Source organism: Schistocerca piceifrons, chromosome 11 (genome assembly GCF_021461385.2).
Source record: "Schistocerca piceifrons isolate TAMUIC-IGC-003096 chromosome 11, iqSchPice1.1, whole genome shotgun sequence".
Classification (NCBI taxonomy): domain Eukaryota; kingdom Metazoa; phylum Arthropoda; class Insecta; order Orthoptera; family Acrididae; genus Schistocerca; species Schistocerca piceifrons.
In genome coordinates this window covers 73794320-73821289 of record NC_060148.1, presented here as the reverse complement: position 1 = coordinate 73821289, position 26970 = coordinate 73794320, and the positions used below count along the sequence as shown (strand labels likewise).

The 26970-nt window shown below is 44.0% G+C and overlaps 1 protein-coding gene across 1 annotated transcript in view; it reads left to right on the top strand.

Moving 5' to 3' along the window:
* The first annotated feature begins 11812 nt into the window (after positions 1-11812).
* The window catches only part of LOC124719710 (ankyrin repeat domain-containing protein 65-like), a 45221-nt gene continuing 30063 nt past the window's right edge, over positions 11813-26970 (top strand). The window contains exons 1-2 of the mRNA XM_047244915.1: positions 11813-11878; positions 12906-13063. Coding sequence (XP_047100871.1) covers positions 11813-11878; positions 12906-13063 — 224 coding nt within the window. The remainder of the gene's footprint in view (positions 11879-12905; positions 13064-26970) is intronic.

The window sequence follows — 26970 nt, the reverse complement described above, 5'->3', positions numbered from 1 at the left end:
AAACTGAGGGAAATCGGAGCTCGCACAGAAAGATTTAACTGCTGGTTTTTTTCCACGCAGTGAGAGTGGATTAACAGAGAATTATTCCGAAAGTTGTTTGCTGAGTGGCCATGTAGATGTAGATACTTCGTGGTGAAGAGCTTATTAGCCTAAGAGCATAAAACTTTTACGTTGCTAACAAGTGAACTAATATCTAATCTACTCCATGAGACACTGCAGATACCAGATGAATTCTATGTTGCTGAATAATAGCTTGTCAGACCACGCATATATCTTTTTATGTGTTTTCTTGAGCATCGCAACAAAGTTTGTTACATTTGTCACTGTTACACATTCACCTTTTCTGTGTTTCGTTGTCTTTTGTTGTGCATGAGCCCCACATACTAGTGTGTAAATATGTTAGTGATCCGAAAAACAAATCCAGGAAAACCTGCCCTCAAGTAGTTTAGTACAAAAAAGAGGTGTTGCAGCCAGAGTGACATATCGACCATAAATTGTACGGGAATAGGAGATGGTATCAGAGTGTACTGGCTACGACTAATTTCAATTAAAAGTATCCAACCACGAAAACTAAAATCGCTTTCCTCTCTCTGAAATGAAAGAAAAGATGTTTTCGTTGTTTCCGAGACATCGGACTGTCTGACTTATCTTTCATTTATACTGCTGATAGTTGGGAACGTACACTGCTTTGTGAGAAATGTTTGTTACGACATGATATAGGAATGGCGTTTGCTATACACTATTAAAATGCAAGTGTTCCTTTAGTGGGACTGGGACATCTATTTCTTGTTAGAATCTATATGCGATACCATTCCACTTGGGAATGTCGCCTGATTGTCTGTCCCACGCGAAGTCTGGTAAAATATGGTGACCGATTTTCTAGTTGTGGCCGTCATTAACGGCAGCTGTAGAGAAGTTGTAGCACAAGGGGTGATCAAGAAGTTCCCATTAGAAGCACACAAGAGTTCAGAATCGGTACGCCACTCAGGCAAAATCGCCGTCAGCCCTGAGGCATTTATCGCACCGACGCACCCGTCTGCTGAAACACTGGGCCCTGCTGTGTGAAGAGGTCCGAAACTGCCTGCTGCATATCCTCTTCCGACGGGAATAGTCAACCGTTCAAGGGCCTTTTCTAAGGGAGTGGCGGCGTGTAAACAGCGCGGGGAGAGACCAGGACTACAGTGCGGCTGCCCAACTGTCTCCCACAAGTCGTAACGAAAAGAGTTGGCCTCCCAGATCGACCGGAGTCTTGTGTGGAATCGCAACCACCACGGAACTTGGCGCACCATTCTTCATCGGTGGTTTCCGACACACATGCTGCCCCGTACACATTATTCATTCTCCAATGGATGTCTACAGGCGTTTCTCCTTGAGCACCCAAGAAGAGAATAACGGTACGTTGAATCTGTTTGGACGCATTTCTGGATTCTCCAGAATTCCCGTTTCTGAATTTACAGGACGCTCGTCGGAAAGACACGAATGCCTCATTAATCCCTTGGCTATATTTCGGTGCTTGTATACCTGCATCGGAGTGTTGCGCTACGTTGCATGTATGCTGCAGCAGTGCACTGAGTCAGAAACTCTTCGACCGTCCCTTACAGTTTAGACGATTGTTTCCGTGGTAACATATTCTTACAGACTGAAGACAGTTCATGGCTATTTCCTACCGATCGATTGTTTTGTAAACCACTTCTTTCGTGGATGGACAAAGATCTTTCATATTGTTTCTACTGAACCTCACCCTGCCATCTGCTTTTCCTACAGAGCACTTTACGTCAGAATCACATTTCTGGGTGGTTATTCCCGGCTGTTGCTCGTATTTACTCCCTCTGCCAATGTATAGCCAATAGTGTATTTGAACAGTAATTGACTTAATCACCTAATAAACAGACAACACTTGCGACAGCGTGCTCGACAGCAACCAGTCGACTAGGATGAGGGACGCCTTCTATGGCAGTGTCATTACTGTCGGTAGTCAACAAATCGACTTTGCTGCCACCGTAAATTAATGACAGCTGTATGATTGCACTCGAGATCTCTCCTAATTACTTTGTGCAAGCATACAGGTATATTAGCTGTTTCAAATAAATTGTGTCTGCGATTTTCAAACCTATTCTCTATTCGTAATTCATGTCCTTTGTGCCAATTGTTGATTTCCTTCATTTATGCTTGTATGACATTGACAAGAAAACTCAAGAGAAAGGGGAAGAGTGCAAATAGTTTGGGTGTCAGTAAGTAGTGCAGTACTGTTCCACTAGAACATCGTATTTCGATAGAGATCCGAGAAAGAATCTGAATGGGCTTTATTCTTGCAGTGACTTCAAAATTTCCGCAAACTGCCCAAAAGTGAGAAAAAATGGCCAGCTGAAAGACCAGTTCCCATTAATGCTCTGGTAACGGAAACTGAATGGACATTATTCACACAGTTCACTTCAGTGTTCCCTCAACACGAGCAGAGCTTTTTGTATGATACGTTCCTTAGAACGTAACATCAGATGGTGTCTAAGAATGAAACAGCAGAGAAGATGACAAGGAGAAGGAATGGCTCACCTGAATAATTTCCTAAGTAAGGATTGGGCCTTCGTCCAGCTTGAAGTTCATGACCTAAAAATATTGTACGTTGTTTGAACAGGTTGTAAGCAATCGCTAACAGTCCCTCAAAGCCCCCATAGCAGTAGGTCACCAGGCATTCTGGGCAGTAAAGTGCCGTGACCAGCATCAGCCCTTTCTTTATGTGTTAAGTCATATAACAGCAGACACAATTTTGCTTGTTATATTTCAGTGACGTCAGCGCCAGCGCTTCTTTGTCTCTAGGCTAGTTTCAGGAATAGCACCTGTCCACATCCCAATGCTATGGAGGGGAAGGGGAGAACCTCCCACCCCACAACCCTGCTCGGCAGCCAGTGCTGTGCAGTTTTTAACTTGCACGCGTGTTGTCGTATGCTGTCCGGCATGAAGCACTGCCAGCACCCACTATTCGACTGAAGGTTATACGTATAGAAGACACCTGCACATACTGCTACGTTCACGTTCTTATGGGAGCGAGAGTCGACTGTAGTTCACAAGTCCGTGCAACCCACTGCTCGTTCGCGCTACTGCTTAGTGTTCGGATTTGAGGCTCCGCCCCCCCCCCTCCCCTCCTCCCTCAACATCCAGCTGCCCGATCCAAGCGCACCCTTTCTCAGCAGCCAATTGCACACAACGCAGCAGAGAAGCTGTGACCTGGTGACGTCATGTATAGTTTTGCACACAAGCTTGACATCGTCTAGAGTCTCTTTGCAGGATGTTATCACTAATGAGTAGAAAAAAAATTTCTGAACGCTCTGACGACATCACACACACGTGTGACGTCAGAGTCCTTAACTGCTCATGTAAAACATCTAATGCCGTCATTTCGTCCCTGTCTGTATGGCTGTATCCCATGTGTTTAATTGAGGAGACGCCTTTATTGAGTGAAGAAGAATTTGACAAGTCTCTTTGTTATAAACATCTTTCAGCATCAAGACTGGATTAGGCACGATGGCGAAGGTGCATAGGACATTAGACAGGAGGGATGTTGTTTATCCAATAATGGCTATACAGCAGGATGGCTAGAAGATGCATTACGTGATTGGGTCCACCAGTGGAACATGCCGCACATATTGGAATTGTTTACCGTCTTAAAAATGCCTATCTGTTCTCCCACCACACAAGATGGGTAAGTAATTGCAATTAGTAGTCATCTACCTATAATATTAATAATAATAATAATAATAATAATAATAATAATAATAGTCTCCATGTTATAACTGATACATACTAATTCTGAATGTGCAGTTAAAATTATTTTGTAGACTCATTTTAAATTACGAACTATTGGTACACTTATAATTTCTATTATTAATTACGCAATACTGGACTAGTTACTATTTTTATGACTGGATTGATTTATGAAATAATAATCCAAAGTAATAATGTAACAGAAACTAGTAGATATTCATTTGTTAAGAAAAACTGTAAACCCTTTAGAGCAGAGCATTGTTATTTCCACACAGTGTGGGAGTCGTAAGCGTGCCTTTGATGTGAGCGGACTTTTTTTTATTTTATGCGAAAAATGTAATTTTAGGTTTGTTAACCTGAAAAATCAAAAGAAGACTGTATGATATACTAAAATTAAAGAAACTATATTACGTAAAAATAAAAATTCTGCAACAAGAGTCATTTAATTTATTTAGATCAATGCATCTATGAGGACCTACAAATGTGACATTTTCAGCTTCAAGAATGAGACCCCTAGACAAGAGGAACTGGAGCCAACTCTACATGAAAAGCTAAGTGAACTAGAAAGCTTAATGTAACTTTCACTGCTCTCAAATCTTCATAAAAGACTAATGTGGGCAATAGACGGAATTAGGATGGAGGGAGATTACAAGTGGCGCATACGGCTGCCCGCCCCTGGCTCTGAGGCACGTATCAGTCACACAGCGTGACGTTCATGACGCCATCGGTACAGACGAGACTTCAGCATGCTGCCAGGAATACCATCCTCAATGTTTCAACCACTGGTCCACAGACATAGGTAACTGTTAATTTAGTTCTGAAGATAATATTAATGAGAGTAAAGGTTGCGAATGCTGTATATATTTACAGCGATCAGTAAACAATTCACCTACTTGTGGGAGAAATGTCAGAGTGTGAGGACATCAAGACGCATATCAACACTCCCTGCTTCAAAAAAATGGTTCAAATGGCTCTGAGCACTATACGACTTAACTTCTGAGGTCATCAGTCGTCCCTGCTTCATGGCGGTGTAAGTTTTGACAGTGGGATCGCAGACGAAACAAAAAGCAAGCTCTGCTAATAGTAAGTGCTTGCAACCACCTGACGTGGATATAACGTTGTAAAATCAAACCTCCTGTCCTAAGACCAATAGCTGTAAGCACGTCAGTGTCGGTATGAGATCGCACTGGGAGTTCTGCCCAGTGACAGTGTTTGAAAACTGACTCTCTGGTAACATCAAAGTAATACCACACACGGATGAGCCGGCCGGAGTGGCCGAGCGGTTAAAGGCGCTACAGCCTGGAACCGCACAACCCCTACGGTTGCAGGTTCGAATCCTGCCTCGGGCATGGATGTGTGTGATGTCCTTAGGTTAGCTAGGTTTAAGTAGTTCTAAGTTCTAGGGGACTGAGGACCTCAGACGTTAAGTCCCATAGTGCTCAAAGCCATTTGAACCAACCATCACACACGGATGAATGGCGTCGACTATGCGATGTGGCCATGCACATTTCAGCCTTGTTCCTGAGTTATGATCACTCTCTGTCGGTGACACTGAATGACCATGTAGTCCCTTTCGGACAGTTCCCTGAAGTAGTCAAACCACAGAACGACAGGTTGCGCACATCTCCACAGGACGAGGCTTTTTAGAGTTTAATGTATACAAGATATGGAGTACAGAATAAGTTGAAGTGACAACTAAGGTGACAGTCACACATTCTCAAGTTCTGTGAGACATTGTGGAGCAATCTGCCAGAGTCATCTCGCCAAACTGTCTGCCTTTCTGAAGAAACCATAGCTCAACTCTACGACGTATGCTGTGCGTCGACGGAGGTCTAGAATGTGATTCAACTTTACCAAATGTGGGCAGAGAACTACGATCTCATTTACACATGTTTATATATCCAGTTATATGTAACAGCTTAAAAAGTTTAGGGGCCATACATTTGTTATATTATTGCACTGTAAAACGCACTGCATTGTAATGTAAGCGAATATTTACCGTCATGACTGAGAGGACTAAACAACCTTAAGACAAGGGTCTTCTATTAAGCGACTGGTACTCCAGAGGTGGTGCTGGAAACCGTAAGGACAACACAAAACGACTCTTTCCTTCCCAATAACATACATACTTTAATTATCGGGTCTTCAGATGTGGGAAAGCTAATCTACTGCTGTTAACACATCCTGAGGATGTCTGCTTCGAGCATGTATATATTTAATCGAAAACCGAAATATCAGCTATTGCAGGAAATTTTGTATAGCATCGAAGGAGTAACATACCAGACATTCAGCAAAAGACGTGATATTACACCACCTGGAAAAGTGAAACCAAACAGGCATTCAGATTTGACGACATTGCAGAAGTTAATCAGGACGATATCCAAGGATATTTCTGCTCTGGCAACCGTATACAAGTCAATACATCCTATTTCAGCCAAGCATACTCAAGGACACAGACGCAGGTGGTCTAGGATAATGCAAAACTTATTATCGCTTTCAAACAGAACAATCTGAATTCAAACTGTATTTACCAAGCACCTGTAGGTACCGAAATGTCATACGGTTTAATTCATTACCACATCTGGAGACTGATGGGGTAACTCGCAGTATGGCTTTCTGGCTATAGATAAAAACGGAAAATTCAATGAGGGCCGATATGGACGAAACTTCATGAGAATCTGCATAAAAGGCAGTGTATCAAAACGCAACTGTAACAGTATTCTGTAGACCACAGACAAATATGCGTGTGTTGTACGCTGGTTTTGGAGGGTGCAAAACAGAAAATCGAGGCAATCAGAGCTACATAAATGGAACTAGAAGGTTTCATTGAGGCAGTGGCTAGAAATGGTGAGGTCGTGAATGCTAGAATACAGAAATGTGAACTACTCGTCAATGAGAAAACTGAAAAAGTCAACACAAAACTAATTGATATGCGTGTATGTGACAACGCAATAGCAAAGACACCTGACTCCCATCATCAGCCCAAGTCTTAAAGTATATATATATTGTTGTGATGTCGTCGATGGTGGTCGAACCCGGAACTCCAGATGGGCGAGCTGAAGCCGGGACCCACCGCGCCGTCTTTCGTCAGGAGGCCGAGCAAGTTCAATACTGTCAAGGGTCAGTGCACAGTGATGCAGCGGTATTTGGTGGCATTACTTCACTCTCATAATTTACAGTGCTTCTAAGAGTGCAGCGCAGTGTCGGCGGCCGCCCGCGCGCTGTGCCGCGAGTCCAGCCGGCTCAGCAACTCCTGCTATGCCGGCGCCGCTGCTGGTGTCAGCAAGGCCGCCCGCCGCTGTAAGTCGGCCGCGCTCTTTCCGGTCGCCGCCCACCGGACGTTGCGCTGCCCGCTATTCCGGAGGCTGCTAGAGTCCCCGGTCCTCGCTGCCCACCTCCCAGTCTGGCCTGCTCTGTCCGACCATGGGACGAACGTGGTTGTCCTGGTCACCCGTGGCCCTCACCCGCTGCTGCTCCCAGGATAGGACCGGACTCGAATCCGCGCCCTCCTGGACGCTGTGCCGCAACTTGCCACCAGTGGTACTTGCCGGATGGCAACACCCGCCGCCGACTCCGGCGCTGCTCCAGTGCTGCGGCGCCTCAAGCAGCGTATGCCTCGCCCGGATCGCGGTACGCCAGGTAGGAAGCGAACGTGGCCCGTCCTGGACCCGCTGCAGACCGCTGTTACTGCACTCCTTTAGGCAGACCGTGCAATCTCCAAGTACCCGGCTGCCGTTCCAACCTGCACCGGTGTTGTGTCCCCAGAGGTGGAATACAGCCCGAACAAGTACATAGAAATAAAGTACAGATATACACAGAATATTTACGAAATCGCTGCCAAACTGGCCCCTATAAGCCAGTACAGGTCCATCCCAACGCTCGACTGGCCTAGCACACTCCCTCCCAAGGACTATTTAAATCGCTTTTCCCCTCGCTTCTGACATAGTGTCAGAGAGACAGAAACCATGGCAAGGATAAATTCCCACACGTCAGCCATCTACAAATCGCCACTTGGCTCTGGCGTAGTACCTCGCCCCATATCGCAATAAGTTCAAGCAATGCTGCGGTTTCCGGCCTCGCTGTTACTTCACACAAAGCAAATCGAGAGCGCAAACCGCCATCGCAGCACTGCGCTTGCGAGTGCCATGTTTGCATTGCCTGGCCTACTAGCAACACAGCCGCGCGGGATTAGCCGAGCGGTCTGTGGCGCTGCAGTCATGCACTGTGCGGCTGGTCCCGGCGGAGGTTCGAGTCCTCCCCAGGCATGGGTGTGGGTGTGTGTGTTTGTCCTTAGTATAATTTAGGTTAAGTAATGTGTAAGCTTAGGGACTGATGACCTTAGAAGTTAACTCCCATAAGACACACATTTGAACATTTTTGAACCAGCAACACTCCGGGAGCGACCCCAGATTCCATTGTCCAACCGCGCGTTCATTGATTTAATAAAATTTCCTCTTTCATACGGTTAAGATTAATACTAGCGCAACACACATCTGTAGTGGAAACGTTTAACTGACAATCCGAAAAGGCTGTAACACACTATGGAAGGAAGTTAAGAAGAAGAAGAAAAGAGAGTACTTGCTATTACTAAGTTCATTAATCATAACAGTAATGCTAAGTTAGAACACATTGTGTCAATAGGATGAAACCATATGTTACGTAAGTGCAGAATACATTGAACTGGGAAGGCAAGACGAGTTCGAGATACGGAATCTGAAAGAAAGTGCAGCTTATCAAAGCAAATATTTTTGAAAACTTCAAATATCAAAAACTATATTCTGAAAGAGTTAAAAGGGTGTGGTGAATCATTACACGTGAATATAGTGCATTATTATTATTATTATTAAACCGCCTTCAAATATCAGTACAAGTGTGGCGACGTAACTGTGTAGTCAGTTTGGAAACAATCGTCTTACACACTGGTATTTTATCCTAGGGGTAATACAGCCTTCTATCGATAACGAGAACAACATTTTCGTCTTAGCTGTACTTTAAAATCCCCATAAATAATTGCATTTTCGTACATATCCTATCACAACTCGTATTGCATATTTGTTCAAATCCAACCGGAGTTAGTACAGCTATAGTATTTGATGCTGCTTTCTTCTGCGTTTCACGTAATCATCCAAATTTAAAGCGGAGCGTTATCTTGTCGTTGTATTCATGTAATTTACATAGTTCAGAGTTTTCCTTCAAATGGTTCAAATGGCTCTGAGCACTATGGGACTTAACTTCTAATATCATCAGTCCCCTAGAACTTAGAATTATTTCAACCTAACAAACCTAAGGACATTTCACCCATCCAAGCCCGAGACAGGACTCGAAACTGCAACCGTAGCGGTCCCGCGGTTCCAGACAGTAGCGCCTAGAACCGCTCGGCTACCCCGGGCGGCTCAGGGTTTCTTCCATATTATCTTTACACTTGCAGTCAAATGCCACATGGCTGTTGGGAAAGCACTCGATACCATGTCGATCTCTGTGGAGTATCGAGGAATCACAAGTTTCGTTTGCCTAACCTTACTGTTCATTCTCCAACTCCCTCCTAACAGACGTCAGTCATCTGCCACCAATAACAGCAAAGTATCTATGGTACATGAGTACACCTGTGCAGGAATCTATGGCCACCATTCTCCATTTGTCTATTCAGAATGTCATCAGACTCCTGCTGTGTGTGGTAACTCATATGTCAGGCGAAAGGTGGCACAGGCAAAATACCAAAGTAAAAAGTTAATACGAATTTTATTATAACACAAATAAACAAGTTTGTCAAACAGGAGTCAGTGTGGAATGAAATCATTGGAAACAAGTCACTTCTTCAATACTGAAAGAACAATAGTAGTACCTGTAGACAGAAGGCCTGACGATATCACAGTAAACTGAAGGTTCGAGAATGCAATGTCCCTACACAAATAAAGCCACAATCAAAGCCCGGAAGCGATGTGCAAAAGTTAAAGTTCTGAATGGGTGAGTGTAAGTAATGTCTCGAAGGGCCCCACAAAAGTTTGTCTGGTATGTTACCGATGAAAAACAAACACGAATACTACCAACATGTCTCTCCGGTGTGGAGGGCACGACGGTGCAGCTCCACAGCTGGCAGCTCCTGGAGGAGAAGGACGACGCGGGCGGCGTCGACGTAGCAGTGGCTCCAGAGTGAGATCCCGATTGTGGGAATGCATTCGCGGCCGGCGCCTGGCCCAGGAAGCTCACTCGGAGTTAACTGGTCGAGCTTAGCCTGGGCAATGGCCTAAATACCGCTCATTAACAAGGATACAGCAGGCGCTGCTTGGGGTCACGTGCCGCCCGGAGGAGGGAAGGCGTGCGGGGCCAGCGAGCACTGGCGGAGCCCGGCCCGCCGCCTGCTGACCTGGCGCAACCCGACCGTCCCTCGTCTGCTGTCTGCAGAGCCGAGCTGTCCCCTGCGGGATGCACGCCGCACAACACATCTGTGTGGCCGGTTGCCGGTTCAGTAGGCGCACCGCTTGAGACGGCGAATGGGCAGATGTGGGCTGTTTGCACAATTTAATGTTTGCGAACAAACTGTTTTAGCGAGTTATTAATTTTTCCGTGCTGTTGCAAACCATATTATAAAAAAAATAAAAGCTTTGGGGTGCTGTTGCAATTAAGTTTTCTTTCCATGCACTGCAATTGTGATCCTGTTCTATTTATTGTGCGGCTTGCATTTTGTTTTCCGAACTTTATACTGAACTACTTCCTCTATCCATTTTTTACCTCTACTCAAAACTGACCACACAGCATATTTTCTGGTTCAACACGGTGTTGTTCAAGGGAGCGAAGCTGTAAATGCTAGCATTGCGTAAGGAGGTACAACATTCAGCTGTTTTACGGTACACAGTTGGTTAAAACTGTTGCATGTTTATGTAATACAGGTGTGAGCCGGCCGCAGTGGCCGAGCGGTTCTAGGCGCTACAGTGTGGAACCGCGCGACTGCTACGATCGCAGGTTCGAATCCTGCCTGGGGCATGGATGTGTGTGATGTCCTTAGGTTAGTTAGGTTTAAGTAGTTCTAGGTTCTAGGGGACTGATGACCTCAGCAGTTAAGTCCCATAGTGCTCAGAGCCATTTGAACAGGTGTGAGATGTCATGTTCGTTGTGGAGTAACGCTATTTACGACATCCTGTAACAGTGGTAACAGTTAACGTGGTACCCGTCCAGGGACAGTGCTGTGACGCCATATACCACAAACATCGCTGACAGCAGATCTGAGTAAACAACTTACGATGGAGGAAAATTAACATCGACCTACACAGAAGCGTAAAGAGTGAAAAAATTAATGGACTTCACATCGAGGGAGGAGAACCTGGTTTCGGTAAAACAACTTCCAACAAAAGTGGGCAGGACAACACCTTCTACGAGCTGCTCCCTGTCTGAGCAGTGTCAGTGATGAGAGAGATTGGTGCGGTGTGGCGTGTGAAGGATACAGGATGTTCCTGCAGACGGACATGTAGGCTACTAAAGAGAACGTAGCACCGATGGATTTAGGTAAAAAAAACTGGCAACAATGCAGCGAATGTCTTATCATTGAGAACTACCCAAAAATACATGAGCACGTCATGATACTGAATGAAATCAAACCTCAATAATTATGTACCTTATTCCATTTCAGTTTGCCAGATTGCGTTTGTGATCGTAGTATCTGCTTAATATTATGCTGCCAGTGCAATAAAAGAAACCCGTAGCGTGGAAGACCGTAGTATATCTAAGGCTATTCGACTATATCCCGCCAAAATAAGAATAACTCACCACAAAGATACCCTTAGAAACCGCTATTAGTTCTACTTAGGCCACACTATACAAAGAATATGTACAAAAATTAGAACCAGATAGCTAGGCAATTGCTTTCTTATTATTTTTCCGAACCAAACGTACTTGCCCGTTTTTGTAAATTTTCAGAAATATGCAGTATAGCGTTGCTCACGTGCAAGGACAGACTTCTGTGGTTGAGTGCTTTACATAAAGTGTATACAGATGTGTGAACAACCTCTACATACGGTAAGACGGATGACACTCAGAGGTTCCGAGGACGTCGTGCACTATGGGCACTCACCGTCACAGCTGGAGTCCAGAGAACTTCCAGCACGCCGTGGGGCAGCCAGAGAGCGTAATGCTGCTTTCGTTACGACCGCGCCAATAAAAATACCTTCCTCCAGAATGTAGGCCACAATAGATTGTCTGGTGTAATACAGAACAAACACAGTATATTGCCTATAATTTTGCAGTCATGCTAAGTCATTAGCAGAATAAACAAGATGCATTGTAATATAATGTGTATGTAGCGTTAATGGTTATCTTAACTATTTGAGAACTCCTGTTTTTCAATACAGCACAGATTTACTATGACCCTTTTATAATCTCGCATATATGGATAGGTCTGTTAGTAAACTTCCATCCAGCACAAAAAATTTAAAATATTACTTTACCTGTTTATTTCCAGTCTTAGCTCTTCCTAAAATTTGTAAATGTGTTCTGCAAGTCTGAACACATAAACTAAACTGAGTTTCGGTCTAACAGTTCTTGAAGCTTTAACAGCACCGTCCGACCGCCATGTCATCCTCGGCCCACAGGCGTCACTGCATGCATCTAACGTGAGTCACGTGGTCAGCTCACCGCTCCCCAGGCCGTTGTCGATTTACGAGACCAGAGCCGCTACTCCTTAGCCAAGTGGCTGCTCGACTTTGTCTCACCGTCGACAGGTGCTACTCACTTGCCGATAGCACTTGGCAGACCCGAATATTTAGGCACCCGAGTGCCAGCCAAGGCCGACAGCGCATACCATTTATGATGTGGGGACCGCCCCTACGACAGCGGCATGGCCGTTGACAAGTTTGTAATACCACTACTCCTAAATATTCTCCATAGAACATTGTTTATTATTGAGTGTATAAAATAATTCGAACAAAATATTTCATATAACATGTGTCCAATTTTCATTCGGTACAGAAACACGGATGTTTATAAAATTAGATTTTTATTTCGTGTGCTAGTATGACAATTTGCTATGGGATTTTTTCCAGTGCCGTCACGATATTTTAGCCTCTTAGAGGCTGTAAAGTTGTCAGTACTTGAAGAATGGTTGTAAATGTAATAATGTTCTGTAACTAGAGTCTTTGTGTCTCAAATTGTTGTAGAAAATGGAGCATACGTCCGCGCTTGAGAGTTGGGGCAAGTTGGCGGCAAAGAGTCTCCACGCGCCGGCATCCGAAGCCGACAGCTCTCCGCGCCAGAGGTGCCGTACCAGCCAGCTGGCCACTGTCCGACGCAACGGAGTCAGCGGGAGAATAAACAGGTAATTGGAAGTAGCAGAGGAATCCTGAGTTTGTCAAATATTGGTTTCCCTATGGTTACTGTGTGTTAGAAGTTCAGTTGTACACAAGAACCCTGCGCCAGAGTTGCTCTGTGAAAGTTCTAGCTAGACATAGCATATAACAGTCACCCAGGGAAAGACAACTGATTGTGTATCTAGTCGGGATCGCAAATATCTTCGATCAGTTATTGATTTAGAGTTTTATCGGATTTTGGTCCGCCGGCCGGAGTGGCCGTGCGGTTAAAGGCGCTGCAGTCTGGAACCGCAAGACCGCTACGGTCGCAGGTTCGAATCCTGCCTCGGGCATGGATGTTTGTGATGTCCTTAGGTTAGTTAGGTTTAACTAGTTCTAAGTTCTAGGGGACTAATGACCTCAGCAGTTGAGTCCCATAGTGCTCAGAGCCATTTGGATTTTGGTCCGCTAAGTTAGTGTGATCGATTTTAGTAGAGGAGGAGGAGATTAGTGTTTAACGTCCCGTCGCGATTTTAGTAGACTGGTTGTGCAGTCTGTCTGCTTTGGGTTTACACTGCTCCGTAAGGGAAATTTAAGGTACGCTGAGGTCAAGGAAAGGCTTAGCTACGGCATCGCACTTGGTGAGTGTGTTAGTTGTTGCGGGCAGGACGTAGATACAGTGGTTAGTATCCACGTGGAAAAACTAAAATCACTCTCATCTCTCAGAAATGAAACAAAAGACACTTTTCTCCTGGACCGCTTTCGTTGCTTCCGAGACACTGAAGTATGCCAATTAGCTCTCATTAGTTCTGCCGATAATTTTAGGTAGACACGACTTTGCGGGGGACTATTTCTTATTGCGTGATTTAAATATACAGGCACATATGTATCGCGTTCGCTTTACGCTAGTAGAACAGAATGCAAGCGTTCCTTCAGCGGGACTCGTGAAATACGTTTCTTGTTACAGCTGATAGGCGCTGCATCCCATCTCGCAAAGTCACGTCATTGTACGTCCTGCGCACAGACTGGCAAAAATATTGCAGCCGATTTCCTTGTTGCGGTGTAGTAGTTTATATGATGTTTCTTGTTACTACATACTGCTTATAGACTTAAAACAGTTCACGGAAATTTTCCGCCTAACGAGTGTTTTGTTAGCCACTTCTTTCGTGCGTGAATTAAGTTTCCTACACATTTTTTCCTCTCAGCGTGGTAACTGTTTCTGCTGTATGTCGTCATTGCATCTCTGGTTTTTCCAGATGGTTACTCCGGCCTACAGATGAAACTTGCGACAGCGAGCAGGACAACGGTCAGTCGGCGAGCACAACTGACGCTGTGTGCGTCAGTGTCGTTATTGCCAGCAGGCAACACGTCAGGTTTGCCGCCAACACATCTCGCTCAGAGTCACATGAGACTAACTGCTCTCGCCACTGCACTTAATAACTGTACGAAAGAATACACGTATATCGACAATTTCTAATTATTCCGCATTCGTAATTCACGTCCTGTGTGCCAGATGTTAGTTTCGTTCATTTATGATCGTACGACATTGAGAAGAAGTCTCAGGAGAAAGAGGGAGGGTGGGACTCGTTTGGACGCCAGCAAGTAGCTCAGCGTTGTCCCAGTGGAACGTCGTGTCTCGATGACGATGCAGGAACAGAATCTCAATGAGCAGTACCCTGGTACTCCCTTCAAAATTTCCGCAGCTTGCCCAAAACTAAGGAGAAAGGGCCAGCTGGAAGACGTTCTGGGAGAACAAGCTGAATTTACATTATTAATGCAGTCCACTTCAGTTTCTCCTCAGCGTAGGCAGAGCTGTTTCTAGGAGACATTCCTTACAACATGTCAGAGGGTGGTCATGGATCAAACTGCAGGGAAGCTGGATGATACCATAAGTAAGGAACAGGGATTTGTCCAGTTCGAATATAATGAACTGATGATTTCGTGTCAACGGAGTGTAAAGCCTCGTCCATCCTGCTCACTTTAATATTTTATCAAGAAGGCCAAAAATTATTCTAGAACACTACTCCTCACATCTGAATGCCTAAAGACAGCTGGGTGACCAATTCATACTAATGTTTTGGGAACGGAATTTGAGTGGGAAGTACTCGTGACAGCTGCTTCAGTATTCCCACAACACACCCAGGGATCATCTCAGGCCATTTTCTTTGCGACATGATACCAAAAGGTGGCCTTGCATGTCACTATAGGGAACCTGCGGAAGATAAGGAATGGCCGAGCTGAATAACTGCGTAAGTAGGGAAAGGGCATTTGTCCAGCTAGAAGATCATGACCTGAAAATATTGTATGAACGAAATATAAACGAGATTCAATCATGCTACTCAGTAATCCCGTATGTTATTTTTCACCACTTCCCTCTCAAAATAATATCAGAAGATGGTTTTATGTGACTCTACAGAACCTTTGAAAGATAAGCATGGCCCGGCTGAATGATTCCGTAAGTTAGGAATGTGGTATTCTCAACTCACATACGGTGTTCTGATAACGTGTAGGGACGGATTCTGAATGAACGTTATTCTACCTGCTCATTTCAGTATTACCACGAAGTACCCGAGTAAACATTTTACACTACTGTTACTTACAACGTGATTCAAAAAGCAGATCCAGTATGTCACCCCTAGAGAACTGAGGAACACAGGGTAATGATCAGGTGGGTAACGTAGTACGGAAGGCAGGGAGTATTCTCCAGCTGGAAAACCGATTCTCACTGATGTCGTGGGACCGACATGGCACATGGTGTCCACATCAGTATTCCCTCACCACAACAAGGTTATTCTCGGCCACTTTCCTTACAACATGATACCAGGGAGCGAACTGTTGTTTTATTGCAGATAAGCTGAAAATGAGGTGGGATGGTTGAACTGAATGTACATTTTTCTAGACTTTAGTGTTGCCATTGTTCCGCATCTACGCGGGGTCGGTACGGCTATTTGTCGGAAGCGGCGTGGTTGATCTGACAGGTAGCCGGGTGCCTGTGCTGTCGCCACCTAGTTACCAGCCAAAAGGGCATCAGAGTACCCAGCTGCCGGCACGAGGTGTTATCAACGTGAGAAAGTAAACGAATGTTCCCTGCATAGCATGTAACTGATGTTCGGTTCAGGTTTTTTTTTTTTTTTTGTCATCAGTCTACTGACTGGTTTGATGCGGCCCGCCACGAATTCCTTTCCTGTGCTAATCTCTTCATCTCAGAGTAGCACTTGCAACCTACGTCCTCAATTATTTGCTTGACGTATTCCAATCTCGGTCTTCCTCTACAGTTTTTGCCCAATACAGCTCCGTCTAGTACCATGGAAGTCATTCCCTCATGTCTTAGCAGATGTCCTATCATCCTGTCCCTTCTCCTTATCAGTGTTTTCCACATATTCCTTTCCTCTCCGATTCTGCATAGAACCTCCCCATTCCTTACCTTATCAGTCCACCAAATTTTCAACATTCGTCTATAGCACCACATCTCAAATGCTTCGATTCTCTTCTGTTCCGGTTTTCCCACAGTCCATGTTTCACTACCATACAATGCTGTACTCCAGACATACATCCTCAGAAATTTCTTCCTCAAATTAAGGCCGGTATTTGATATTAGTAGACTTCTCTTGGCCAGAAATGCCTTTTTTGCCATAGTGAGTCTGCTTTTGATGTCCTCCTTGCTCCGTCCTCATTGGTTATTTTACTGCCTAGGTAGCAGAATTCTTTAACTTCATTGACTTCGTGACCATCAATCCTGATGTTAAGTTTCTCGCTTTTCTCATTTCTACTACTTCTCATTACCTTCGTCTTTCTCCGATTTACTCTCAAACCATACTGTGTACCCATTAGACTGTTCATTCCGTTCAGCAGATCATTTAATTCTTCTTCACTTTCACTCAGGATAGCAATGTCATCAGCGAATCGTTTCATTGATATCCTTTCACCTTGTATTTTAATTCCACTCCTGAACCTTTCTTTTATTTCCATCATTGCTTCCTCGATGTACAGATGGAAGAGTAGGGGCAAAAGGCTACAGCCTTGTCTTACACCCTTATTAATACGAGCACTTCGTTCTTGATCGTCCACTCTTATTATTCCCTCTTGGTTGTTGTACATATTGTATATGACCCGTCTCTCCCTATAGCTTAGCCCTACTTTTTTCAGAATCTCGAACAGCTTGCACCATTTTATATTGTCGAACGCTTTTTCCAGGTCGACAAATCCTATGAAAGTGTCTTGATTTTTCGTTAACCTTGCTTCCATTGTTAGCCGTAACGTCAGAATTGCCTTTCTCGTCCCTTTACTTTTCCTAAAGCCAAACTGATCGTCACCTAAGCGCATTCTCAATTTTCTTTTCCATTCTTCTGTATATTATTCTTGTAAGCAGCTTCGATGCATGAGCTGTTAAGCTGATTGTGCGATAATTCTCGCACTTATCAGCTCTTGCCGTCTGCGGAATTGTGTGGATGATGCTTTTCCGAAAGTCAGATGGTATATCGCCAGACTCATATATTCTACACACCAACGTGAATAGTCGTTTTGTTGCCACTTCCCCCAATCATTTTAGAAATTCTGATGGAATGTTATCTATCCCTTCTGCCTTATTTGACCGTAAGTCCTCCAAAGCTCTTTTAAATTCCGATTCTAATACTGGATCCCCTATCTCTTCTAAATCGACTCCTGTTTCTTCTTCTATCACATCAGACAAATCTTCACCCTCATAGAGGCTTTGAATGTATTCATTCCACCTATCTGCTCTCTCCTCTGCATTTAACAGTGGAATTCCCGTTGCACTTTTAATGTTACCACCGTTGCTTTTAATGTCACCAAAGGTTGTTTTGACTTTCCTGTATGCTGAGTCTGTTCGTTCCGACAATCATATCTTTTTCGATGTCTTCACATTTTTCCTGCAACCATTTCGTTTTAGCTTCCCTGCACTTTCTATTTATTTCATTCCTCAGCGACTTGTATTTCTGTATTTCTGATTTTCCCGGAACATGTTTGTACTTCCTCCTTTCATCAATCAACTGAAGTATTTCTTCTGTTACCCATGGTTTCTTCGCAGCTACCTTCTTTGTACCTATGTTTTCCTTCCCAACTTTTGTGATGGCCATTTTTAGAGATTTCCATTCCTCTTCAACTGTACTGCCTACTGCGCTATTCCTTATTGCTGTATCTATAGCGTTAGAGAACTTCAAACGTATCTCGTCATTCCTTAGTACTTCCGTATCCCACTTCTTTGCGTATTGATTCTTCCTGACTAATGTCTTGAACTTCAGCCTACTCTTCATCACTACTATATTGTGATCTGAATCTTTATCTGCTCCTGGGTATGCCTTACAATCCAGTATCTGATTTCGGAATCTCTGTCTGACCATGATGTAAACTAATTGAAATCTTCCCGTATCTCCCAGCCTTTTCCAAGTATACCTCCTCCTCTTGTGATTCTTGAACAGGGTATTCGCTATTACTAGCTGAAACTTGTTACAGAACTCAATTAGTCTTTCTCCTCTTTCGTTCCTTGTCCCAAGCCCATATTCTCCTGTAACCTTTTCTTCTACTCCTTCCCCTACAGCTGCATTCCAGTCGCCCATGACTATTAGATTTTTGTCCCCCTTTACAAACTGCATTACCCTTTCAATATCCTCATACACTTTCCCTATCTGTTCATCTTCAGCTTGCGATGTCGGCATGTATAACTGAACTATCGTTGTCGGTGTTGGTCTGCTGTCGATTCTGATTAGAACAACCCGGTCACTGAACTGTTCACAGTAACACACCCTCTTCCCTACCTTCCTATTCATAACGAATCCTACACCTGTTACACTATTTACTGCTGCTGTTGATATTACCCGATACTCATCTGACCAGAAATCCTTGTCTTCCTTCCACTTCACTTCACTGACGCCTACTATATCTAGATTGAGCCTTTGCATTTCCCTTTTCAGATTTTCTAGTTTCCCTACCACGTTCAAGCTTCTGACATTCCACGTCCCGACTCGTAGAACGTTATCCTTTCGTTGATTATTCAATCTTTTGCTCACGGTAACCTCCCCCTTGGCAGTCCCCTCCCAGAGATCCGAATGGGGGACTATTCCGGAGTCTTTTGCCAATGGAGAGATCATCATGACACTTCTTCAATTACAGGCCACATGTCCTGTGGATACACGTTACGTGTCTTTAATGCAGTGGTTTCCATTGCCTTCTGCATCCTCATGTCGTTGATGATTGCTGATTCTTCCGCATTTAGGGGCAATTTCCCACCCCTAGGACAAGAGAGTGCCCTGAGCCTCTATCCGCTCCTCCGCCCTCTTTGACAAGGCTGTTGGCAGAATGAGGCTGACTTCTTATGCTGGAAGTCTTCGGCAGCCAATGCTGATTATTTATCAAAATTTAGGCAGTGGCAGGCATCGAACCCAGGACCGAAGACGTTTTGATCATGAATCAAAGATGCTACCCCTAGACCACAGGTACCAGCCCAGAATTTACCCAGTCATATGTGGAAAACCGCCTAAAAACCATATCCAGACTGGCCAGAATGCCGACCCCCATCGTTAATCCTCCAGGAGGATTCGACTCCGGGGCCAACGTGACCCGCCCCCCCCCCCCTCCACCCCTCATCTCCATCCCGAAAGTGGGTATGGCTATCTGGGCAGGCAACGGTTGAGGTGAATAAACTTACAAAACGGCTTGGATGAAATCCTGCTGCAGGATCATGTGTCGATAAATTCGTAAGAATGGAATCTCAATGGACCATTCTCCGCGCTGCTGTTTTCAACACTCTCTCTACAAGGCCAGAAGTTACTAGCTTGGTGCATAAGTTCGCAATGATTTGGTTTTGAATGTTTGTATTCCGGTTGATATGGGTTTATTTCTTGATTTACAGTTTTCATTTGCAGTTCACTGTTGATATTTGAGCTTACACACTGTCACTTTGTCATTTGGAGACAGTGAGTGGAGCTGTGGACGCTACAAAATAGATAGCCAAGTGGAGAAATCGGAATATACCCAACATATTCCTCTGAGACCAATGGAGGGGCGACAGCAGTGTACGCAGCCAGAAACATTTGAGCTGTCTGGGGATAATGATACTGGACAGACCACGGCAAGAAAATGGTTACCTCGCGTCAAGGAGGATCTTTTCGACAATAGTGACTCTCCACGTTAAGGACGACTTTCGGGGTTTGATGAAGATCAACAATGATCCACGCCAGTTTACTCGAGAACCGGTTGTTTTGCCTTTTCTGTGTGCTAAACCGGTCTTTCCGACGATTGTATCGTTTCCGATTTCTTTGCACATTTATCCCAGTAATTTCGTCTTGGCTTCTTTGCGCTTCCCATGTATTGCATTCCAAAAAGCTTCTATTGCCGTATTCCTGTCCTTTCCTGAAGAGTTTTGTACTGTCTTCTTTCTTCGCTCATTTGAAATATTTCTTATGTTACATTAAGTTTCTTTGCTGTTGAGTTCCTTGCACCTATGTTTGTATATCTAGCTTCTGTGGCTGCCTTTTTTTACAGGTCCCTTGCTCTTCAACAGTACTGCCTATTGTGATATTCACTGTCGCAGAATCTCTAGCCTTAGGGAATTTGAAAGGCATTCCATCGACCCTCAGTAGTTTAGCACCTCACTCCCTCCCACACTAACTCTTCCAGACTAGGGAAGTTAGAGAGCTTCAAAAGTTTGGAACGAGCGACAGGAACTCTAGCTTATACTTCGCCTCTGACTCTCCTGGTTGCGAGACGGAGGACTTTTTTTCTTTTTTTACCGCAAGTAGTGACCGAAATACTCAACTAGAACATCTAGACATCTAATAGTTCACGCAGATGTGTCCTCCCTGGTCACAGCCATGTCTAACAGAAATGTAGTCTGCAATGACTTCCGTAAAGTCGACACAGGTACTGTAAAGTCTAAAATCTACTTCTACACCAGCATATTTATTCTACAATTCACAATTAAGTGCCTAGCAGGGGGTTAATCGAACCACCTTCAAGCTATTTCTCTACTGTTACGCTCTCGAAAGGCACGTGGTGAAAACGAACACTTAAATATTTCCGTACGACCTGGATTTTTCTTATTTTATCATGATGATCACGTATTTCTATGTAGGTGGGTGCCACCAGAATATTTTCGCAATCGGAGGAGGAAGATGGTGATTGAAATCTGACTGGACGATCTTGCCGCAACGTAAAACGCCTTTGTTTGAATGACTGCCACCCCTGTTCACGTATCATGTCAGTGACACCCTCTTTCCTATTTCGAGGTAACACAGAACGAACTGTCCTTCTCTGAACTTTCTCGATGTCCTCCGTCAGTCGCACCACACCGTGCAACAATGCTCCAGGTGGACAAGCGTATTGTAAGCAGTCTCTTTAGCAGAACTGTTGCACCTTCCTAGTGTTCTGACAATCGGTCGCAGTCCCTGGGTTGCTCTGCCTACAACATTATCCATGCTATCTTTCCAATTTGAGTCATTCGTAGTTGTAATCTCGAAGTATTTAATAGAATTTATAGCCTTTAGCACTGTGTGTTTCATCCTGTAACCGAAAGTTAGCGCATTTATTTTAGTACTCATGTTGATGACTTCTCACTTTTCGTTATTTACAGTCAATTGCCACTTTTCACGCCACACAGGTATCTTGTCTAAATCGTTTTGTAATTCGTTTTGGTCATCTGATGACTTTACAAGACGGCAAATGACAGCATCATCTTCGTCTCACTAGAGACATAGCGAATCTTTACACATTGCTGGATACGTAGAATTCAGAAAGCTTCAACGTGAAAGTAGTGGCATGTCTCCACCATAACACTTCAGCAGCTTTACAAGAAGGTTAAAAAAAACAGAACACTGAAATAATTTCTGACGAGAAATAAAAGATGATACATGTCCAACATGAAATCGAAAGAAACGGACAAGAAAGTTTGAGCATCACCGTTCTTGAACCAATTTAGTTTCGGGGTAGATCTGACCTTCCAACCTCTAACACAGTTTGCTATGCCATTCTGTCACTTCACAGGGCGGCAATACCTTTTATTTTTCCATTATATCACTTGATCGTTCTGTAATATTGAATGTAGTTCTTGAGATAGTCGACGCATTTCTCTACAATCGTTGGGGTTTCTCTGCTGCTCCCACAATATTCTGGAGATGTTTCATTTATGTTTCTACTGCAGACATGATCAGGACGTGAGAAGCTATGTATATAAATTTGTAGAACTGTTAGAGGAGATAAATCCAAATGGTCCAAATGGTTCTGAGCACTATGGAACTTAACATCTGAGGTCATAAGTCCCCTAGAACGTAGAACTACTAAAACCTGACTAACCTAAGGACATCACGCACATCTATGCCCGAGGCAGGATTCGAACCTGCGACCGTATCATCAGCGTGGTTCCCGGCTGATTCGCTTAGAACCGCTCAGCCACAGCGGCCGGCTCCGCAGGATTAATTTCAATAAAATTACACATAATAAGCATGCATACAAATAAAACGTTCAAAAACTTCTACCCATACACGCACTGGCTACCAGCTTTTCACCAGCGAATGAATCTTTCAGACGAATGCGCTTCTGATTTGCGCCAGGGTTCAGATCAATCAACGTGCTCCCATAACTAACGTTACCAGTATATTTGAATAGAGAACCTGTACCCAACTAAATATCTGTAAACTGATTTGGCACTAAAATAATGTGAACGCGTATGTCACTCCGCCCACATTCACATCAGAGGTCACTTCACTTTCGATCGGCCCAGTGTAGGTTCCAGTAGCCGTCTTAACATTTATACAGCCAGCCAAATATACCCATCAACGTTGTCATTATTTACGTGATTAAGAAACAGCTCCGAAACACATCTCGCCTTCTGTATCGACCAGACAGTCTACTACCGCTACATTACTAACAACAACAGTTATAATAGGCTGCACTTTCCCTACATAATCTTTCCTTAGTTCTGTTTCCACCAACAGACCACTCTAAATTTCCTCAAAACTACGAATGTACTTCGCGTTGGCAACTACTGTGCTTGGATGTTCAACATCGTAATCGTTACTGAATGTCTCGACGAAAGCAGCACGAAATTCTAGCTAATTTTTAAGTGAGGTCTGCAAAATTTAACCAGTCGGCTGGAAATTGCACTCCGCTTTCCTGAACCGATCAAAACACAAATTTTTAGACAGTAAATTGCTCTTTATCATATTCCGTGATGATCTTTTCGATCCCATTCTGGCCGTCAGCAATGGCTAACTTCCCACGAAAATTACAAAAGGCGGAGATCCTTTCAGCCTGTCTTCCTTCCACTCGATTTATTCAGTCGAGCTGAGAATTACAGGCTGTGTGGTAAGTGGGGCTGCCAGACAGGGTGGGCGGCGGCTGTAGTGCTGAACTTAATGGTGGGCAGAGGCGCGAAGTTTACCAGAGGCGGCCGCGTCTGTCGGACAGCCACGGCTGCGCCAGGTGGGGGCGTACCGGCGCCAGCCCGGCAGGGGGCCCCAGGCAGCCACGGCCTGTCCGTTCCTTCATTGCCAGCGTGGCGCACTGCGCACACTTTCTTCGTCATTGGTAGTCTGGGGCCTAAGGGTATGTAGCCTACTGGAGACATAAAATGAGTTTAGTTTGTAAAAAAGGATTCAGTAAAAAAATGGTTCCGCAATGAAACATAAGAAATAGCGGTAAATTTAAATCGAAACGTTTATTTTCAACTCAGAACACAACTCCCGCGTGCGTTTGAAGAGTATATGAATGTTGGCTGTTGTCCTTTTGGACTTCAAAACACGTGTTGCATTGAACTGGTCTCTGCTCTCTGCAAGTAAGTTTATTTCACGAAATACGTGTAACGGTCGTTTCCTTTATCTTCGTCCTTGTACGTAGGTAACAGCGGCCCTTGAATTTTCGTGGTGTTTCTTCAACGGACATATTTCCTGTATCCAATGGCTGGAAAAATATGAGGGCCATCTTCCTGTTCTTCTGGAAACGGAATAATTTCTGGATAACTGGACAACTGTGTCCACGACACCTTTGGTTGAATTATGAAAGGTTATTATGTTAGGCTTCTGTATGTTTCTGGATTCAAAATTCATCACTATACATGGTTGACTGCAGAAAACTCTATTTCCCTTTCTTTGGTAAATGGGATACGAGAATAATAACATTTCGAAATGCAAAAGCAGAGAACCCGCTTATTCAGAGTTCCTTCGTATGTCGGTTTGTAGTTCAGCAAACAATCAGCGCTGCAATAACAGTTTTCACAACTGACATATAAGTTTTTTTTGTTTTACATCTTCCAACAATGGACGTACAGTTTGTGTGGGTGAATCTGGATTAATGGACTGTACTGACTCCATGCACAATAACTTCCCATGTTACCTGCGTACAAGGATTTAGCATTACACGAAGCAAACACCTTGAGACCACACTTAGCTCTATAGGTACTGAATGAACCCGCAGTTTTCTCTGAACCTCACTTAGACGGTATGATTCTTTGCTATTCTTCACAAATTCGGCAAAACGTTTTGTACCATTTCTCGTTTTCTTGTCATGAAATCTGGTGCACGTCACAATAAACAGAAAAATCGTGTAACTCATACGAGCTCGAAATACTTCTGTTGCAATGTCATGAGTGACCAACAGCTCAAGAAAGTGTGTATGATTGCGTTTATGCTTGCGATCAGCGCTTAGCTCGTTTAAAGTACAAAAAATACGATGCTCTTACCAGGACTTCCCACGCATTTATCTAGTACACGGCACATCTGTAGAGTGTTCGTACGTGACTTGTGTCAGCTGTGTGTGGCAATCAAAACAAGTGCTCGCTAACTTTATCGGGCCATCCATCAAGTATCTCGAATACCAGAAAGGTGGAATTTTATCTTAAGGGACCTTTGCTCGCGCCACGAGGACAGCAGTACGTGGAAAAGTTTGCCGCGGCTTCTGTACGCTATAAACTCTTCACTTGTGTAAGCGTGTTTGATATTAAGTATTTTTTGTGTAGCAAGCGACGTTGGATGACCTGGATGGGACACGATCTTAAACAAATCAAAAATCAAACGAAAAAGAATAAATTTTAAAGTCATGAAATGAGAAAATGAATCAAGTTCAAATGGTTCCAAGCACTATGGGACTTACCATCTGAGGTCATCAGTCCCCCAGAACTACTTAAACCTAGGTAACCTAAGGACATCACACACATTCATGCCCAAGGCAGAATGTGTGTTACAGATTTTACATGGCATGTGAAAGTAGAAGTTGTACATCCTGTAGCTGACTATATTTTTTTGGAGAACTTTACGTTGAATGTCTGGGGAAGGTATCGTTATTGGTACGATTTATTGTAATAAAACTTTCGAAAACGTCATATTGGTGGTTAAAGAATAATTTAGCTATTTTCGTGTGACGTCATCCACATGGGTGCTGAAAGGAACTCGTTCAACTTCGGTTACACGATAAATCAGTCTAATCTAAAAGCCGTAAATTCAACTAAGTGGTTGAAATGGTTCAAATGGCTCTGAGCACTATGGGACTTAACAGGTATGGTCATCAGTCCCCTAGAACTTAGAACTACTTAAACCTAACTAACCTAAGGACAGCACACAACACCCAGTCATCACGTCAACTAAGTGCCTAGCTATTACAATTACGTACAACTTAAATAGGAAAGAACACATAGAAAATGTTGTGGGAAAGGCTAACCAAAGGCTGGGTTTTATTGGAAGGACACTTAGAAAATGTAGGAGACCTACTAAGAAGACTGCCTACACTACGCTTGTCCGTCCTCTTTTAGAATACTGCTGCGCGGTGTGGGATTCTTACCAGATAGGAATGACGGAGTACATCGAAAAAGTTCAAAGAAAGGCAGCATGTTTTGTATTTTCGCGAAATATGCGAGAGAGTGTCACGGAACTGATACAGGATTTGGGCTGGAAATCATTAAAAGAAAGGCGTTTTTCGTTGCGACAGAATCTTCTCACGAAATTCTAATAACCAACTTTCTCGTTCGAATGCGAAAATATTTTGTTGACACGACCTACATAGGAAGAACGATGACCACGATAAAATAAGGGAAATCAGAGCTCGCACGGAAAGATGTAGGTGTTCATTCTTTCCGCGTGCTATACGAGATTGGAATTATTGAGAATTGTGAACGTGGTTCTATGAACCCTCTGCCAGGCACTTAAATGTGATTTGCAGAGTATCCATGTAGATGTAGATAAGAAGACAAAGCGCTGTCTCGGTTCGCGAGTGGATTTTGAGACGTGAAAATTTCAGCGCCCACAGTCAATGTCGCAAATAGGACGCTGGTGCGACCTATACTTGAGTACTGCTCGAGTGTTTGGGATCTGTACCAGGTCGGATTGAAGGAAGACACCGAAGTAGTTCAGGGGCGGACTGCTAGATTTGTTACCGCTAGGTTCGAAAAACACTTGAGAATTACTGGGATGCTTCGGGAACACAAATGGGAATCCCTCCAGGGAAAGCGGCGTTCTTTTCGAGAAACAGTATTGAGAGAATGTAGAGAACCAGCATTTGATGCTGACTGCCGATCGATTCCACCGCCACCAATATACACTGCACGTAGGGACCACGAAGATGAGATACGGGAAATTGAGGTTCCTACAGAGGCATACAGACAGTCGTTTTTCTCTCGCTCTCTTTTCTAGTGGAACAGTAAAGAAAAGGCCAGTAGTGTTACATGGTAACTTCCGCCACGCACCGTACGTTGGCTTGCGGAGTATCAATGTAGATGTAGATGTATGCTGTGAGCTACATATTTGAGTCTGTTACGAAACCGATAGACGCGGCAAACCATAGCACTTTCAAGTATTTTGTCATTCCGAATTTTGCCTCTCGATCACTTCAAGGAGCGACTTGAAAGTCATTAGAAGTACAACCAGAAGGGTCGTGTTTTTTCGCAAAATTCTTGCACCGTAGCGATGCGATAAAATACCTGTAAATTTTGAAACCT